General features: G+C 39.1%; 1 protein-coding gene across 8 annotated transcripts in view; it reads left to right on the top strand.

The window, feature by feature from the left end:
* Positions 1 to 1,313: 1,313 nt before the first annotated feature.
* The window catches only part of mctp2a (multiple C2 domains, transmembrane 2a), a 94,151-nt gene continuing 78,231 nt past the window's right edge, over positions 1,314 to 17,233 (top strand). The window contains exons 1-10 of one of the 8 annotated variants that reach the window (XM_057836166.1): positions 1,314 to 1,333; positions 6,845 to 7,168; positions 8,392 to 8,495; positions 8,689 to 9,591; positions 11,641 to 11,700; positions 11,810 to 11,915; positions 14,733 to 14,875; positions 14,966 to 15,042; positions 16,513 to 16,627; positions 16,730 to 16,753. In XM_057836166.1, coding sequence (XP_057692149.1) covers positions 8,487 to 8,495; positions 8,689 to 9,591; positions 11,641 to 11,700; positions 11,810 to 11,915; positions 14,733 to 14,875; positions 14,966 to 15,042; positions 16,513 to 16,627; positions 16,730 to 16,753 — 1,437 coding nt within the window. In that variant the 5' untranslated portion in view covers positions 1,314 to 1,333; positions 6,845 to 7,168; positions 8,392 to 8,486. Of the gene's footprint in view, positions 1,486 to 6,431; positions 7,169 to 8,391; positions 8,496 to 8,688; positions 9,592 to 10,348; positions 10,438 to 11,147; positions 11,276 to 11,640; positions 11,701 to 11,809; positions 11,916 to 14,732; positions 14,876 to 14,965; positions 15,043 to 16,512; positions 16,628 to 16,729; positions 16,754 to 17,233 lie in introns of those variants that run through there. The other 7 variants (XM_057836164.1, XM_057836165.1, XM_057836168.1 and 4 more) reach the window with 7 other exon arrangements.

Consider the following 17,233-nt stretch of genomic DNA (forward strand, 5'->3'; position numbering starts at 1 on the left):
GTGCTTTGATTCCGAAAATATGAGCACAACTGTCAAAACGCTATGTAAAAAAAAAAAAGATGCTAAACTGCCACACGTGCATTTCAGCTCCAAGAAGAAAGCAATCTACCAACATCAGATTCACATACACAAGTGTTAATAACAAGCATAATAAAATGCTTGTGTAGCGTAATCCGTTTCCACCAACATTTATTATTGATTTTATTCCACGGACGGCATGGAGGTTTCCCCAGCTACTGCAGTTATCTGAGTCTGATGATGATGAGTCACATAAATGTGCGAATGCACGCAGCAAAGCAAAACGCCTGGACTCATTTATCCATTCAATTGGCCGACATACTGACATGTGATCAGCAGAGATGGTTAGCTCTGATTGGCTCAAACGTGCATGTTTTCTGGAACAGCAAAAAAAAAAAAAAAAATTAAAAGCTTGTAGAATTGATGCGACAAAATAAGGGCAATGCAAAATAAAATAGATCAAATCTTTAAGCGCAACAAAAGAGTTGAGGAGGCTTTTTTATCATATTTAGTTTAATTTGCTCTGATGGGGAGGTTCGGAACATCTTAGCTGTCAATCTGCACTTTGGACTTATATTTTTCATTTTTATTATGCTACTTACTCATTTCCTTATGATTGTAAAAAAAATGTTTGCGCGATCTTCAAAATATATTCCATTTCACTCTGCATAATATAAGTCATTTGGACTTATTTTCCTAAATGTATGTTACTTAAACTTTTATTATAAAATATTATTATTTAAAAAATAAATAAATAAATGTTTACATTAACTTCAATTTTAATATATATCCTATGTTTAAGTAGTTAAAATTGAGATTTGGCATTTAGTATGTGAGGAAATGAGGGAAAATAAAAATTGGGAGATGGAGGTTGGGGTTATTGCTGTTTTTGTTAACTTTTATTTTGCATTTCATTGAAAAAATACAATTTTGAATGAAAAATAAATAACATTTCTGGCTCCGTGGCGACCTTCACGTCGGGGAGTTCCGGCAAGAAATTCTAGCCACTTTCACCCCTGCTTGTCGCTGTACATAATAATCTGCTGTACCAGCAAACCATAAATTGGCGACGCACGACCGTCACTTTATTATTGTACCTGCAGTATCCCGCCTGTTCGTAGCGCTGTGGTACCACAAATAATTGCCGTGGAAGCCTTGCAGAATGATGCTGAAGAAGAATGAACCTGTCAAGGTAAAGTTTAAACTTCTTACTTGTAGTTCCACCACCCGGCCTGCAAGTGACGCTGTGTCACCATGGATAATTGGTTCCGCTTGTAGCCACTGATTTGGCATGGAAAGAAGACGATGCAAGAAAGTAAGAAAAGATAGCTCCTTTACCAAACTGTCTCTAAATGTGTCAGTTGGGCTCTAAATTTCAACACAGATGGAGCCAATTTGGGTAAAATGTTAATCTGTTTTTAATGGTGGTTATTCCAACTCACAAATCCTCAGATTCTGCTAGAACAGGTAATCCAAAATTGTTTTAAGTTTTTAAAGTTCAGTGGTGTGTACACAGACCGTTTGGGAGGGAGGTGCTCAGGAGGGAAAAAAGGTCACCTTTTGCAGCGTATGTAACTGCCAGCCCGGTTGCCTCATTAGAACAATGTAAATTAATTAAAGACAGAAACATTACTGCAAATGTATTGGGCGGAAAACACTCAGGTGACTTGAAGTTCTGCTCTGAGACCCCTGATTTGGCCAAATTTCAAAATTGTCCTATACGCATGTGTGATACATAATTGGAAAGCTTAAAATCTCCATTTTCTGGGTGAAGAAAAAAACATTAACAGGAGGGCATTTAAAAAAAACTAAACCCTAACTCGAAGTGAGACCATGAGCATAATTAAAGACACCGTGATTTTAACGAGATATTATCGCGTACCTACTTTGTTTCGATCAGAAAAACTCCATGTAGTATGTATCACCGAGTGTCAAAACAGCTGTGAATGGCCACAGCCAGATTTGGGGGGGATTTTATGGATGAAACATGGTAATATAACAAGGGTTTGTGATGCAGAAATCGCAAACATCAAGGAGTGGTCGAGATTTTCTTTTTCATATATTTACAGTTTTAAACGTTTTTTTTTCCCATTTTTTTTTCTATGTGGATCGATTATCATCTAACATATCGGGGAAAATACGACAGTAACAAAAAAAATACAATTAAGCGATAGTTATGAGGTAGATATTTGTGACTTATTTACAGACACCATTTTTGTCATTGTGACGTAATTTGTTTAAACGTTTGAAATATGTGAGTGAATATTTTTTTAACGTCGTTTTTCTTATTTAAACAAAATATTAGACATCAATTAATGATTCCAAGCTAAAAAAAAAAAAAAAGACAGACATTTTGAATAATAAATATAATTCTTTTTATGGCTGGGTTGAAACAAAAGCGGTTGCGCGACGTCTGTAAACGGGGGTTTCCAGGGTAAAACGGACAAATTAAAAATAGCTTGAGGGCTTAATGCACCATGAATCTGCTATGGCAGCATATCGACATATTGTTCTATCAAACACAACACTTCTTTTGGCTTAAAGTACAGCAGTTTATTTTAAAGAGGGGTGCAAGAGCAGAAACTGCTTTTTCAGCCTTGACTGTGTTTTTGCCATAGACAAGTTTCCGAGGTACTTCCACTTTACTTCCTTATGTCTGCCAACCACTTCCGTTTCCATTTTTTTACCATTGACTTCAATGGCGCTGGAGTGGCATCACTCACTAAAAACCCTGAAAAACCACGATTTGGAAATACCGCATCCTTCTGCCATTTCGACATGGGAAGATTTTTTCCGAAATTTCCAGGTTCGCGGTGAATCAGTAACAGGCATACTTTTGCTCAATAGACGATGTTTATTGATTAGAAAATGCAGAATAAATGAGATTTATTGATTACAATCCCACAAAAGCAAGCAGATATCAAAAACAAGCAAACAAATGGTAACGTGATGCTAGATTTGAGTTTGTCAATCTCAGAATCCCCGCGTTACGTTACAGCACAACTAGTTGTCCCTTAGAAATGAAAATTGCTTACCGTGACAAACGAGTGGGAAGCCAACAACACTCCAGTAAAGCGTCAAAAGGACAAAAGCCAGGCGATCCGTATGTGACCTGCTGGTGGACCTCATGGGTCGCCCGGAAATGTCCGGTTTTGTAAGGACGCACCCCTCGAAGGCGGAGAGGCCAACTTCCGCCCCCGAGCGGCGTGGCCCAGTCCAACCACAAACATTTTAGCTACTTTTGGTTCAGCCCCCTTGAAAAAGGGCTTTTCACATGGGACAAATGAGCTGTGCTGCAACAGATGCCAACAAATGGTAAATATTATGGGTGCAAAACAAGTTCTCTAAGGGACCCAGGCGTGTTACCTCGTGAGATTCTCAAGCGCGTCTCCTAACTATGAGAACAAGGTGAAAAACAAAAGAAGTAGTTACAATCTATGTCACAGAAGCAATCATACATCACAAAAGCATAATGTAATATTTTCCCGCATCAGAAGACAACATAAAGGAGTGGCCGAGGGTGACCACAAGTAAAATATTATCGTATTTTATTGACTACGGCAGTGGATGGAAACAGCATCAGGAAGCTCCAAGGCATTCCAGTACCTGCACAGCCACATACCTCATACACGAACACAGGAATTTTGTCTTCATGAAGGCGGATGTAGAACCAAGCCAGTGCCTCAATGCTCCATATCACAAACCATGGGTGCTGGTAAATTATACCGGAGGGAGGGACACGTCCAAACTGCAGGCTGTCCCGCAGGTCCCGGCCGTTCGTGTAGTCATGCTGCCATTGTCTTATGAAAGGTATGTGCTCCAATCATACGAAACCTAAAATCTGGCACGTGAAACGACTTGTTGCCTTTGCTTTTGATATTACGTTGATGATTGTAATTATGATCTTTAATATAATGTACTACAATTACTGCTGCTAGCCTGTTGCTAATCAGTACGTGTTAGATGGCACTCATAAAAAGCAAGTTTTTTTTTCGTTCGTTTACAGGTGGAAAACGCTATTAGGCAAGGGAATATGAGTTGATGTGCCTCGCAGCAAGACTTATTGTACGTTGATGGACATATATTGAGACTACGTCGAGAGGCTGGAGGCTGTGGCTCGCCTCGAAGCAGACCGTTAGAGCTTGATCCCGGGATCCAACTATGAGCTTTTTAACTGCATTAACTTTAAAATATGTTATTGGAGCTGGAATTACCGAGGACAGCGGGAGAAAGCCCGTCTGAGTGCCGCCGAGGGTGTCGTAATGCCAGCTGAATGTTTGGCTCCTTTAAGCTCTGCTGTCTGATCACACATTCCTCTTATGCTCAACCTTCGTTAATATTTTTCTAATGATTTTATAAATTGTAATTTGTTGACCTGTTTTGCACATGCACCAATCGTTTTAAATAAAACAAGAAATGGAATCATGTTGTCTAAATGTTTTATTGCGATCAATGTCCGCAATAAAAATGACATGCCAATTTTGTTTATAAGATATGTACATACCTTGTAACAACAAAATCTGTGTCAGCCCTTCTGCATTCGGCAAATGTAATATAATTTGTAATTTATCATTAATTTTCTTATTTTGGTCACTAAGCGTATCAATCTTTACCTCACGTCAACACAGGCTGACAGGTTGTTATAAGTTTGTCGACGAATGATCAACGAAGTGATAAGAACAATCATCCAATCTCATCTACGTCTCAACTAGGTCGTGCTGAATCCATTTTTGAAGATTCCGTTGGTTCCTCTGGCTTGATTTCGCAGTTTTAATGTCGTCAAGAGTAAGACACTGCAAACTTCAACTGATACTCATTAGGTTTTTTCTAAACCGGAAGTTCGAGGCAGACATTGTTCCCATATTTCGCTCAGGAAACTTTCCTTGTAACAACAAAATCCGTGTCAGCCTTTCTGCATTCGGCAACTGTAATATTTGTAATTTCACTTCGTTTTGGTCACTCAAGTGGCCAGCATATCAATCTACACCTCACGTTAACACAGGCTGCAGAGATTGTTAGAATTTTGTAGACGAACAATCAATGAAGTGGTAAGAACAAAAATGCACTCTTTTAGGTGGATCAATTAGGGGTTATATATGCAAGCCAAATCCTTAATCTGCTGCTGGTTTCGATTTAAGGCATATAGCGAGGTAGATCCACACTGGCGCTTTGAAGCTCCATGCTGTACAAAACATTCCACTTCCAAACAAATATATAGGCGCTTCCAGGAGTTCACACAACCAAGCACAGCACAGAAAGTACCAGAGTCTCATCTACGTAATGCTGAATCCATTTTTGGAAATTCCGTGGGTTCCTCTGGTTTGATTTGGCATTTTAAAACTTCAACCGCAATTCATGGCGTTCTGTCTAAGCCGGAAGTCCGTAGCAGAAAATGTCAAAGATGGCGTCGCCCAAGTTTCGCTTAGGAAACTTGTCTATATATTTAAATAAACAGAAACTTATTCCAAATGAGCACAGGTCAACAAAACACTTTAATTTTCTTCTTCTTTCCTTTCCAGGCATGATTGCTCCTGCAAGTGGTGAATACAAAAAAAAAAAAAAAAACAACAATATGAATAAGCCTGTTTAGGGACATTAAAACAGGCAGTCTCTGCAGGTTTGAACACACCAAATTTAAAACGTTTGAAAGAATTTTTTAAGACCACAACGAAAACAACCAGACCTATTTTACATCAACATCAAAAAACGAAAAGAAGACTTGAAAGAAAAGGACCGCACAACAAAGGGAGTTTCGCTTTGTAGTTACATTATAGCAGTACTTCTCAAATAGTGGGGCGGGCCCCCCTAGGGGGGCGCAGAGCGATGCCAGGGGTGGCGTATGTGACCTTGGGGAACATATTTTTTTGCCGTACTAGAATAATATCATTTTCAAAGTGTGCACAGTATTTTTGAACAAAACAAGAGCACACAGCAAAGAGCACTGGAGATATGACGATGTAAGACAAGGAAATATGACTAAGTGTATGTAGCGTTTGCCTTTGACTTTTAATACTATGGAGACGAGAAAAGACCAGCCTGTGTCTAAAAATGTTTGCAACGGACAGCAGGAAGCCACATCAAATACTTATAAACATTAGACCCCACTCACATTGATAAGCCACTTGATTTTTTTTTCAGCCAAGAAGTGCCGAATATTGCCAACAATCGTCCCACTTTGTTTCGCAGTGTTACATCAGTAAACCAGCAAACACTGTTAGCATCATATAAGGTGGCATACCAAGTTGCTCAGTGCAAAAGAGCAAAAATAAAAACAGTCCCACTGTCCAATGATACTGTTATTTTTGTTCGATTATTTTTTGTTTTTATGGTTAGACGGTTATTTGAATTTATTAGTAATTATTGATTGATTTTATTAAAATTTATTTTTCACTATTAGATTGTCAACAAATGTACAGTGAATGTATTTTCACCATATTTGTGCCAGTAATCAATTCAGTTCAGCTATTTTGAGCCGCATTACTATTGTGACATTACAGATTAAAGTAGGGACATTTGCCCCAGGGGCTCCAGAACACTTAGAAAGATATTTGGACATTTGCGTAGCCTACTTGTGAGAAGGAACCGTATTTGATTTTGGCCTAATCTTAGAAAAAAAATAATAAAACCCAAAACAACAAAAATACCCGTACCCTTTGAAAGTAGCTTTTATGTGACATATTGGAACCTTGACTGCACGATGACAAATTTTTTGCAGTTGTGTCAATGACAAAGTTCAACGTGGGGATATAAAGTAGATAAAAAAGAGGGGTTTATGTAGATCCTTTGCATATTTAACATGTCAAATCTTGTATTTCTTGCAATCCAGTGTGTGTTCGTGGTCCCACTGACCAGCTGCGCAGCAGGCCGGAACAGATCCAATGTGCATGCGAAGTGTAACCTAGTGGACATTGGGCCTTGTTTGAAATGCACGAGAAGGGGCTATGGGCCACCTGCCGGATGGGGCTTGCCCTGTTTCAATCCTCCCAAATCCCGCCTTTCAACCGGGAACCAAGCTGGGGTTCTTTCGTGTGGGCCTGATCCATCGTTAAGACTTGGGCAAATATTGAACAAGCTTGGGCCCAGACTCAAACGCATCTGTTGTCATACAGTCTCCATTCTCCTGGTGGCATAGAGACACAGTTGAACACCGGTGGGTCTGTTGCAGTCACTTTTTGTGTGGACAGGGAAAGACATAGTTTATACTTTGCAAACAAGAAATATGAGTAAACTAACAAGTGTGGGGGGGGGGGCTCTGTGTGGTAGTTGAGATGCAGTTTGCAAGATCTGAAGTGACCAAAAGAATACCTACATTTCATATGCCACCGTGTTGTTGCTTTATCTGCGTAACTGGAATTTGGTTAGTCCGGAGAGAATTTCTCTCTAGTAAAGCAGGGGTGCACACAGCAATTGGACCAAATTGAAATAGTTCTCTATCCATTCTAAATAAAATCAGCACAGGCCCTGATTTTTAAATGTCTCGAAAACTCAAACTAGGCTCCTATTACACTCCTTTACCTTGCCTCATATCAATCATGTTTTAATTTGAATGTGGGATAAATGTCCCACTTTTGTGGAGGACTATAGGCAGATTTTTGGAGAGAATATATTTCTGTTTTTGGAAAAATGTCCTTTTCGGAATAAAAGCCAAATAGGTACAGTTGTAGTGCAAAAATATAAGACAATGTTTTAAAAATATAACTTGCAATACGAATTTCTTAGATGGCATGTTATCATAATATAGCAACAAGCTTGAATAGATAATTATGACTTTAACCCAACAATACATAATAATTAAAACATGTTTTTTTAAAAATAATAAATCAGGTATAATTCCATAACATAAGACCTCAAAGTTGTATAATCCTTCTGAGGATTTACCATGTAAAGGAGTCTTAGGGCCTGTAATATCTGTTTGTGGTTCCACTGCACAAGTGGACAAGGAGATAGTGGTAAAGGTGGTTGTTCAGTCTTGGATGCTTAGCACAATATGGAAAACCCAATTAATACTGGTTCCGCAATTGTATGATGGTTAAAAATGTCGTAATGTTCATAACAACAATGCCTCAACTGTGTTCGGTTACGACACTTTGCTCCTGGATGGATTTACAGTATTTACATCTCCATGATGTCCAGCTGCACACTCAAGGTGTTACCATGACCTTAATGAATTCTGCATTTGCTTGTTGAAGGAATTGTTTTATTGGGACATGTAGTCTTTTACGACAATAGTTTTTATTTAATTAAAAAAAAAAAAAGAGGCTCAGCCCTCAAGTGTGACAGTTACATTCTCTCAGCCATTGAAACTAATCTCAGAAGACAGGTATTGCCTGTTTTAACCAGTTAGGCCACTCCCACTAACGCCTGACTTTTCAGACGCACATTTTGACACACGTCCTGCTTTTCAATCAAAGACGTAAGATGGTGCGGCCGCTTCTTTGAAAATAACCTCCATTTTGGAACCGCAGTCGATGGAACAGGTGATTTTTTTTATTTTTATTTTTTTAACCTTACACACATTGGCAGATTATGTAAAGAATATATTTTAATCACTCTCATTAATGCTCTTTTCTCTATGCTTTCCTTCACTAGTATGAACAATAGTGTTACTAATTAAGTTTCCGTTGTCCTGTGATAATTTCAAGTTGATGATCTCTACTCTTTTATTTTAAGAACCCCCACAAAATGGAGGTCAAGAAAAAGAAGTTACTGGAAAATATTTGTATGAAAACAAAGCTGATCAAGCTGATAAAGCCAGGTAAAAATGCAGCAGACAAGCAGAAGAAGAAACTGGAAATCCGGCGCAGTATATCCGTACCGGACTTAAGGCCTGAGGAGGACAACGGGCTTGCTGCTAAAAGCGCCTTACCCAAAATGTCCGAGGCCACATTTTTTGGCAATTTACATTTGAGTGATAGTGATTCTATAGCAAGCAGTTCCATCGCAGAGAGCTCGATTTCCTCAGATAAAGAAATTAGCTTTAGGGTTCCTGTAGATCCTTCCACATTCCACACTCCATATCTCAGTGAGGAAGTTAATAGTGTGCTGCAGTCAAACATGGAGAAGAAAGAGAACATATCCGTCAACTGGCAACCCAAGAGGAAAGGACCTATTATTAATCTCGACCCTCTTCCGAAGCAACGAACCGTTTTTACCAGACCGCATTCCAGCTCACCAAGACCAGATTCTCCAATGAGCACTGAGAGATCTTGGACATCCGAGGCCACCCCAGCACTGATCACTCAAGCGCTGGCCAGAGCCAACTCAATGGGAGAACAAACGTACGTCAACTCGCACCAGAAGGCTGTGCATTTCAAGCAGGACCGACCACCATCAGAAAAAGGCAGCATGTCAGAACACAGAGAAAACACACCTCTGACATTGGATTGTCTTGGTAAACCTGTAGACAGCGCAGATGGCTGTAGCGAGTACTGTTTGTCCGGGGAGGACCAGGTGGCCATGCCATGGTTGACAGACACAGAGGGACTTGACCCGGATGTTGTGCTTTCCTCCATCACAAATGACTGCAGCATTGAGGAATCTTCATTAGAAGGAGTCACTCAGGATGAAATTGAGGTCAGTCTGATAAACAGAACAATAATAATAACAGTAGCTTGATCACGATGGAGAACCTGTAGAAAGCTGACTCAAACATAAACCCTTTAGTTCCAGTTACGGTTAAAAGACGTTATTTTGGTGGGCACGACGACATCATTGTCTTAGTTAATGTCAATCGTGAGTGAATTAGTTGATTTGATTTTCTGTTTATAAAGGTGTGAAAATAGACCTTGTTTATTCAGTGCATGTATTTTCTTTGTGTTGCCATGGTGTAACTATATTGCAAGACAGTTATTCAGTGTCATGTCTAATGACCATTTGAGATTTGGTTAGATTGTTGAAAATATACCTATCTCTACCTATTGTCTGGAAACCTAATCTCATGGAACCTGTTTTCCTGAGAAGGCCTCTTTCAAATGGGAATCAAAAGCCGACATGAATCATATCTTTGGGATGCAAATGCATTGTGGAATCAGATCATATCCACCTCGTCAGTATGAGCCAGATGTCGCCAGAATAGACCGATAAAACTCCTATACACAAACTGTCATGTATTTAGTCTGTGTAATTAATCCAAACTACAGTGAAAGTATAGACCAGAGGTGGGCAAACTATTCCACAAAGGGCCATAGTGGGTGCGGGTTTTTGTAAAAACCCATCATTAGGACAGCCTTTTACCAATCTGGTTTCTCACAAGTGCAATCAGTTGATTGCAGTCAGGTGCTCGTTTCCGCTGAAACCTCATTGGTTAAAATGTGTGCTGAATCAGTTGAAACAAAGACCAGGACCTCGAGGACCGGTTTGCCCACCCCTCGCATAGAATGTTAAATATGGTCCAACTGTATAATGTAGGCTTTTGCTATATACCGTATTGGCCCGAATATAAGACGACCCCGATTATAAGACGACCCCCTCTTTTTCAAGACTCAAGTTTGAAAAAAGACTTTTTGAACACCAAATTAATTTTTATACAGAAACGACCACGGAAAGCTTTTCTCTGACTGTGAGCATTTTGGTCAACTGCTTCAAAGCTAACACAAAAAAACACAATGGTTAAAAGTATGAGAGGGTAATACATGCAAAAAGTATCTTTGAGGCTGTGAAAAGGTTCTAAATAACTAAATAAAAACAAAAATAGTGAGTACTCGCCGCTTCCAACCGATGTGCGCATGCGTGTGAATGCATATGCAAGCGCCCTGAGCATTGTGTAGGACGTTTCGCCGCGTAGTAAGGAATGGCCAAACACCGGTTAACCTGGCCAATCTTCGACCCACTTTTCTCCAAATTGTCGCGAAGTTTCTCCATTTTCGGTTATGTCTTTTATTACCGGTATTTTCTTCTCTTTTCCTTCTTACCACTTTCTTCTTCGTGTCAGGGGTTCGCTTTGGCCGCCCGAGTCGCGTTCAGCATTCGATTCATTGATGACTGGCGCCATCAAGCGTCGTGAATGGGTATATGTCTAGGCCGCAGTTTTTTTTTTTTTTTTTTTTTTAGGCCGCAGTTATAAGACGACCTCCTCTTTTTCAATCTTATTTCAGTGCAAAAAACATCGTCTTATATTCGGGCCAATACGGTAATTAGAGGCCGGTAGACCTTTAAGATAAGTGAATAAGTGAGTGTGTAGCGTAATGCCTATGTTAACTAAATCTCTCGACCTACGATATACAGCTAAAGTGTTTTTAATGATGATTCTTTTTGTGTTGTAAGTATGTTTTATGTAGCTACATAATGTTAACATTTTTCAGTTTCTTTATTCAGGTTGTTTCAGTTCTTGACTTACAGTGTTGCATTTGCATTGTATGTGTTATTTGCAGCAGTGGATAGTAATGAGTTGTAATCAGTTGTTAATTGCAAGCCATTGAACCTCAAAATGTATGTTGTACTGTAAACGGAGAATCCGATAAGTCTATGCCGAGATAATAGGGTGGTGGAGGAGACCCAGGTAGCACAATAAGTCTGGGGTTTCAAGGGCTTCACTCGTCAAGATCATGAAACAATCAGTTCACTTTGCTATTAGTTCATTAACTTTGATTTGTTGTTGAATCATATTCCTTGTTCTTAATGCAGATGTCCAGTGAACCATGTGAATATTTTGACGAAGTTCTTTCAGAGCAACTAGAAAACACGGTGAGTGCCCACCAGACTACTTGTTTGTAATCACATTTTCAAATAACTTGATATGAAATATAGACAGATACAGTATAAATGTGACTGGTTATCTCTGCGACATGAGCAGATTTTGACAGCAGGTCCAGACGTCCAAGTCCCAGCCCCACTCCAGAGGTACTTGCTTTGCATCAGCTTGAAACATGGACAAAACCTGGTCATCCGAGACAAACGCGGTAAGTAAAAATTAAAAATTTCCTGATTCACAACCTGCTCTACTTTGCTCTTGATGCTCAGCTGTTGTCACTGTGATTTGGATGTACTAGCACAGTGTAGTTTTTTTTGGCCAGTCAGAACCTTTGAAAAGTGGGTCAAGTATGTGAAAGATGTGACGTGGCTGATATTTATTGAAAGGATATTGTCTCCTGTCAAGGGTTGAGGTGGCGTGCAGTCAATGTACTTCAGAAGTATGCAGTCAGACCAGTATAAACGCGCAAAGAATGTGATAAAGGAATCACTTCACCGGGACATTCAACCCCCACAAATTCGAACTGCCGTGCTGACAGACATACCTCTTATCCAGTTTACGGTCAAAGGGCTGTTCTGGTTGATCACTGTGAAAACACATAAAAACAAACATCCAGTGAGGCTCACATCCACACTCATGGTCAATTACAAATAGCAGCAAGTTAATCAAGAATTCATATTTTGTGCTGCGGGAAACAATCAGTAAAACCTTATTGCTACTTTACAGGAAGGAGTTAATCAATATAATTGAGAAAGAGACACCTACTAAAATCTGAAAATTACTTAATGGTAAGCCTTTTTCACCTTGGGAGCCCCAACAGTACATTAAAATGGAAGTTCTGAAACCAGCGACCTCCAGTGGTATTATACGGAATAGCCGTCCGTCTGTAACCTGATTTTAGTTAATTTTACTTACTGTCATATTTATATTATTTAGAGTTTCTCACTCATCATCAATCAAAACGACATATAATAATTATTAAATGTAGGACTTTTTATATAAAAAAAATTGAATAAATTGAAAATATAATGCAGAATGCAGTTATAGGCACAAGACTTAATAATATGTATCTTTGACATTTGTCATACATACAGTGCTGCTCAAAAGTTTGTGAACCCCCTCAACATTTTGGAATTTTCTATTATTTCAACCTGACTTCCTAATCAATCAATTCAGTAGTTTTTTTTTTGTTTTTTTAACAGTTGTGTTGTCGAGACTAAATTAAAAAGAGTTTTCATCAACTGATGTAGGTGCAAAATTGAACTGTTTGGTCACAACCAGAACCGCCATGTCTGGCGAAAAGTCAACACTGCATACCACCAAAAGAACCTTCTCCCAACAGTGAAGCATGGAGGTGGGAATGTCAAGATCTGGGCTTGCTTTTCATCCTCAGGACCTGGACAACTCCACATAGTCCAGGGAATCATGAATTCTGAGGAATATTGTCAAATCCTAGAACATAACCTGACGCCATCTGTTTTGAAGTTAAAGCTTGGCAGAAGGTGGATCATGCAACATGATAATGATCCAAAGCATTCCAGCAATACAACCAAGGAATGGCTGAAAAAGAAGAAGATTCGTGTTCTGGACTGGCCCAGTCAAAGTCCTGACCTAAATCCCATTGAAATGCTGTGGCGGGACCTGAAGCGAGCAGTTCATGCCAGACGCCCATCAAACCTCTCTCAACTGACTGCGTTCTGCAAGGAAGAATAGGCAAAAATCCCTCAAAGTAGATGTGAGAGGCTGATTAGTCACTACAGAAACCGTTTGGTTGAGGTAATCTCTGCAAAAGGAGGCGCAATATCCTATTAACTGAAGGGGTTCACATACTTTTGCACACATGATATCTGAGTTTTTCTTAAATCAACCACTTTTGTTAAATAAAGAATGACAATATAACTATTTCTTTTGTTTCAGTCCATTATTTGGAATGTCAGTATTGTGGATTTGGGTATAACTTAACATTTAATAAGGTTATTTTAGTTTTTTTTACAAAAAATCTGACCATCGCTGTGGGGTTCACAAACTTTCGAGCAGCACTGTATATACAGTGGGGAGAACAAGTATTTGATACATATCAAATACTTGTTCACCCCACTGTATATAAGTATTGATTATTCATAGCTCCACATTGCAAATTCTTACCGTTTGTGGGTGGCTCTGGAACACATCCCTCACCAGTCACTGTACAGTATCAGCGTTACAGGTCTCAATATGATAGCAAAGGTTGCTGGTGTGCCCTACTCACTGACAAGCTGGTACCGTGATGATGCAACCCACACACATTCTGTGCCTCACCCCTGTTTGCCCAACAATCAGCAGCGTGCCAAAAGCTCACCAAGGGCGTACATTGTCATTACATATTCTGAAAAGGACCCACGCCACCAGCCCCCTCTCGCACTCTTTGGATTTTATTCACCCCCCACCCCACCCTGCCTCTATCCCCCATTAATTTCCATCGTCACCGTCCTCACTTGTGCCAGAGCTTTTCTCCTCACGAGCTGCCACATTCTCCTCCTGTCAAGTTGCCTGGAGGTTTCCCTGTCACAGGCTGGCAGGGTGGAGCTGCTGTGGGTCCTGCCTGCCTTTTGCGAGATGTTCATTTGGAGTAGGGAGCTGACAGGCCTGACAGCCCATCCCCACAGGGCCTTTGTCATGTGATTCAAGCATCCCTGCAGGCTCTCTCCAGCACCCCTTTATCCCCCACCCCTGCACAAATGAAGGCATGGAAATGGCTTTAAACAAAAAATTGGAGCAATTGCAGAAACAAAGACTTCTCATACCCTCGTCCCAGACTTTATTAACAGACTTGGGAGATTAACACTGGTTGCTTTGAGATTTTTGCTTTCTGCTTGTCTCGCTGGCAAGTGTTCCGGCTCTTTCACAATTAAGCGGCTACATAGCGCCGTGTGTGTGGTACACCTCCTCCTCATCTTCCTTGTCTGTGTGTGTTCTTATATAAGACAATTTAACGACCTCTACAGTGCAATACATTATGTTAATATGTACCCATTGTGCTTTGAAGGTACGAGTGACCCATATGTGAAGTTCAAACTGGAAGGAAAGCAATTCTACAAGAGCAAAGTGGTTTATAAAAACTTGAATCCTAGATGGAATGAGTTCTTCTCCTATCCCCTGAAGGACAGAGAGCATATTGTGGATGTCCGGGTAGGCCAAGTTGTCCTCAAACCTTTTACTTTAATGGAAATATATTAGTTTAAACTCCCTCGATTAATTGTCTTCTCGATTTCGTTACAGGTCTATGATAAAAATCTGACTACTGATGAATTCATGGGTTCTAGCACCATTCCGCTAAAGAATCTTGAGCTTTACAAGTGAGCATCTGTGTGAAAATACTTTGAGAGGTGCAGGAAATAGAATTAATTTTACAGAAGACAGTACACTGTTTCATTACAACTCTCCTCAGACTGTGACTGGACAGCTTAAGCACTACCGACATGAACCATTCATTTCGCAGAACCCCTTACTATTAGCTGTAGGTATATACTAGTCTTGCTATTTTAAAATGAAGTTATAGGTCCTTATTACTGAATAAACAGTTGGTTTATTCTTGGTTTATTTCTTAAGTAATTAAAAAGGAAAACATTAATTTTATTACATGCAACGTATAATATTTCATACTAATAATATGAATAATGTATCTTAGTACGACTTGCAATTGAGGGAAAACCCTCATTTTATTATCCCAGGAAATAAAAATATTATTCCATTTGAAATAATCATTTCAGAATGATTTTATAATAGAAATTGGGTCAGAGAAAAATGTTTCATGAATTTGTGTGACATGAGTTTCACTTTTTTAATTCAACAACTATAATGAAATAAAATAACCTTACTGTCATTTTCTAATACTGTATTGGGCTGCAGCTATCGAATATTTTAGCAGTCGATTAATCTATCAATTTCTTAGTTCGAATAATCGAGTCATCGGATTAGGAACATTTAATGCGTTGCAGGATACATTTTAGGAGATGCAAAACAAAGGCTTTCTAAGATTGCACTTTTAAAAGAGCATTAAATGCGAGTACAAAATAAAATTCCCGAGTGTTTTTTCAAACTATGCAGAACTGCACTTTTATTTAAAAATCAAGTAAAATACCTGAGTTTAGCTTCAAATGGTTGAAAAAAGTACAACAAAACAACAGTTTGCTAACTTGTATAGCAAAAGTCTGCTATCTTAAATGTTAACTTAATTTTTTTATACAATGCTCTTAACAAATCGTTCAGTCACATATTCCCACCAAAAATGGCCAAATATACCCATAAACCAAATTACGGATGCAAAAAAATATATATATTAGCTCAGACAAAAACTTACCTTCTGCTGGTCTTAACAGGGAGCAGATGGATTCACTCATTTTAGATGTTTTACAACGCCACTATAATTAAACGAATAATAGAAGCAGCAAAATTTGATTTGAAGCTTTTTTGTAATGGGATTACTCGAGTTAATCGACCAATCGTTGCCACACTAATTCTGTATATAAAGTTTCACTTTCAATCATCACTTAAAGTGAATTAAATGTCTTCCAATGACAAATCCAAATTACTTGTTATGAAACACATTTTCAGTTGTGGTTTGATTAGAGTGAAGGGAAAATAAAAACACTGGAATGATAACACGTTATAAAAAGTATTTCATTTCCTAAAATACAAAAGAATCATTAAAAAAAACAAACACTTGTTATCAGACAATGAGAGAATATTGTAATTGAGATAAAAAAAATTCTCACGATGCATGCATCAGGTTAGGAACCCTCTTCAAATGCTACTTTTCTTTGTAGGACTTACGAAATGGAGTTGCCCCTCACTGATCCTAAAAGCAAAGAAGACGACATGGGAGTCATCTGCGTGGATGTGTGCCTCATGTTTCGAGATGCCACCATCAAACGAAACTGGGTGAGAATTTGTGATATCACAAGTATGCGCCGTGCTGGCCAGCAATTGAAACGGTTTCCTGGAGCTCTTGTGTTGACACTTGTCAATGTTTTCTTTGTACAGAAATGGCCAGCCAAAAAAACTAAGGTAAGATTTTCAATGTGTGGAATCAACTTGATGGGTTTTATGATGAAAACACTAGGTGGCAGTAGCTCACTGTATTATAATGCAACTAAGACCAAGGCAGACTCTGGACTTGTGACCTGGACCAATAAGGATGGTGGTTTCACAGTGAACCTTATTATTTGCAATTCCCATCGTTTTATCATTGGAAAACATGCCATATGAGAATCTGATCCAAACTCAAATAACAAAACTGACCACGTGTTGTCCTGAAATGGAATCTAAGATTAGTATTATATGGCAGTAATTGTGTTTTGTAGTAAACAAAGTTGCTGTGCCTCTCAAGTGGCTTTCCGTATACCACTGCCGTAATTAGATTCACAGTGAAATAGTTGTGCGGCTGCTTGGGACTTACTGCCACTGCAGAGCGGGTTTATATTTACACCTATGCAGTCTCTACATCTGCCACTGTTCCAATGCTTGATGGTCCAGCAGACAATCTCA

The sequence above is a fragment of the Corythoichthys intestinalis genome, chromosome 5, assembly GCF_030265065.1.
Source record: "Corythoichthys intestinalis isolate RoL2023-P3 chromosome 5, ASM3026506v1, whole genome shotgun sequence".
Classification (NCBI taxonomy): Eukaryota; Metazoa; Chordata; class Actinopteri; order Syngnathiformes; family Syngnathidae; genus Corythoichthys; species Corythoichthys intestinalis.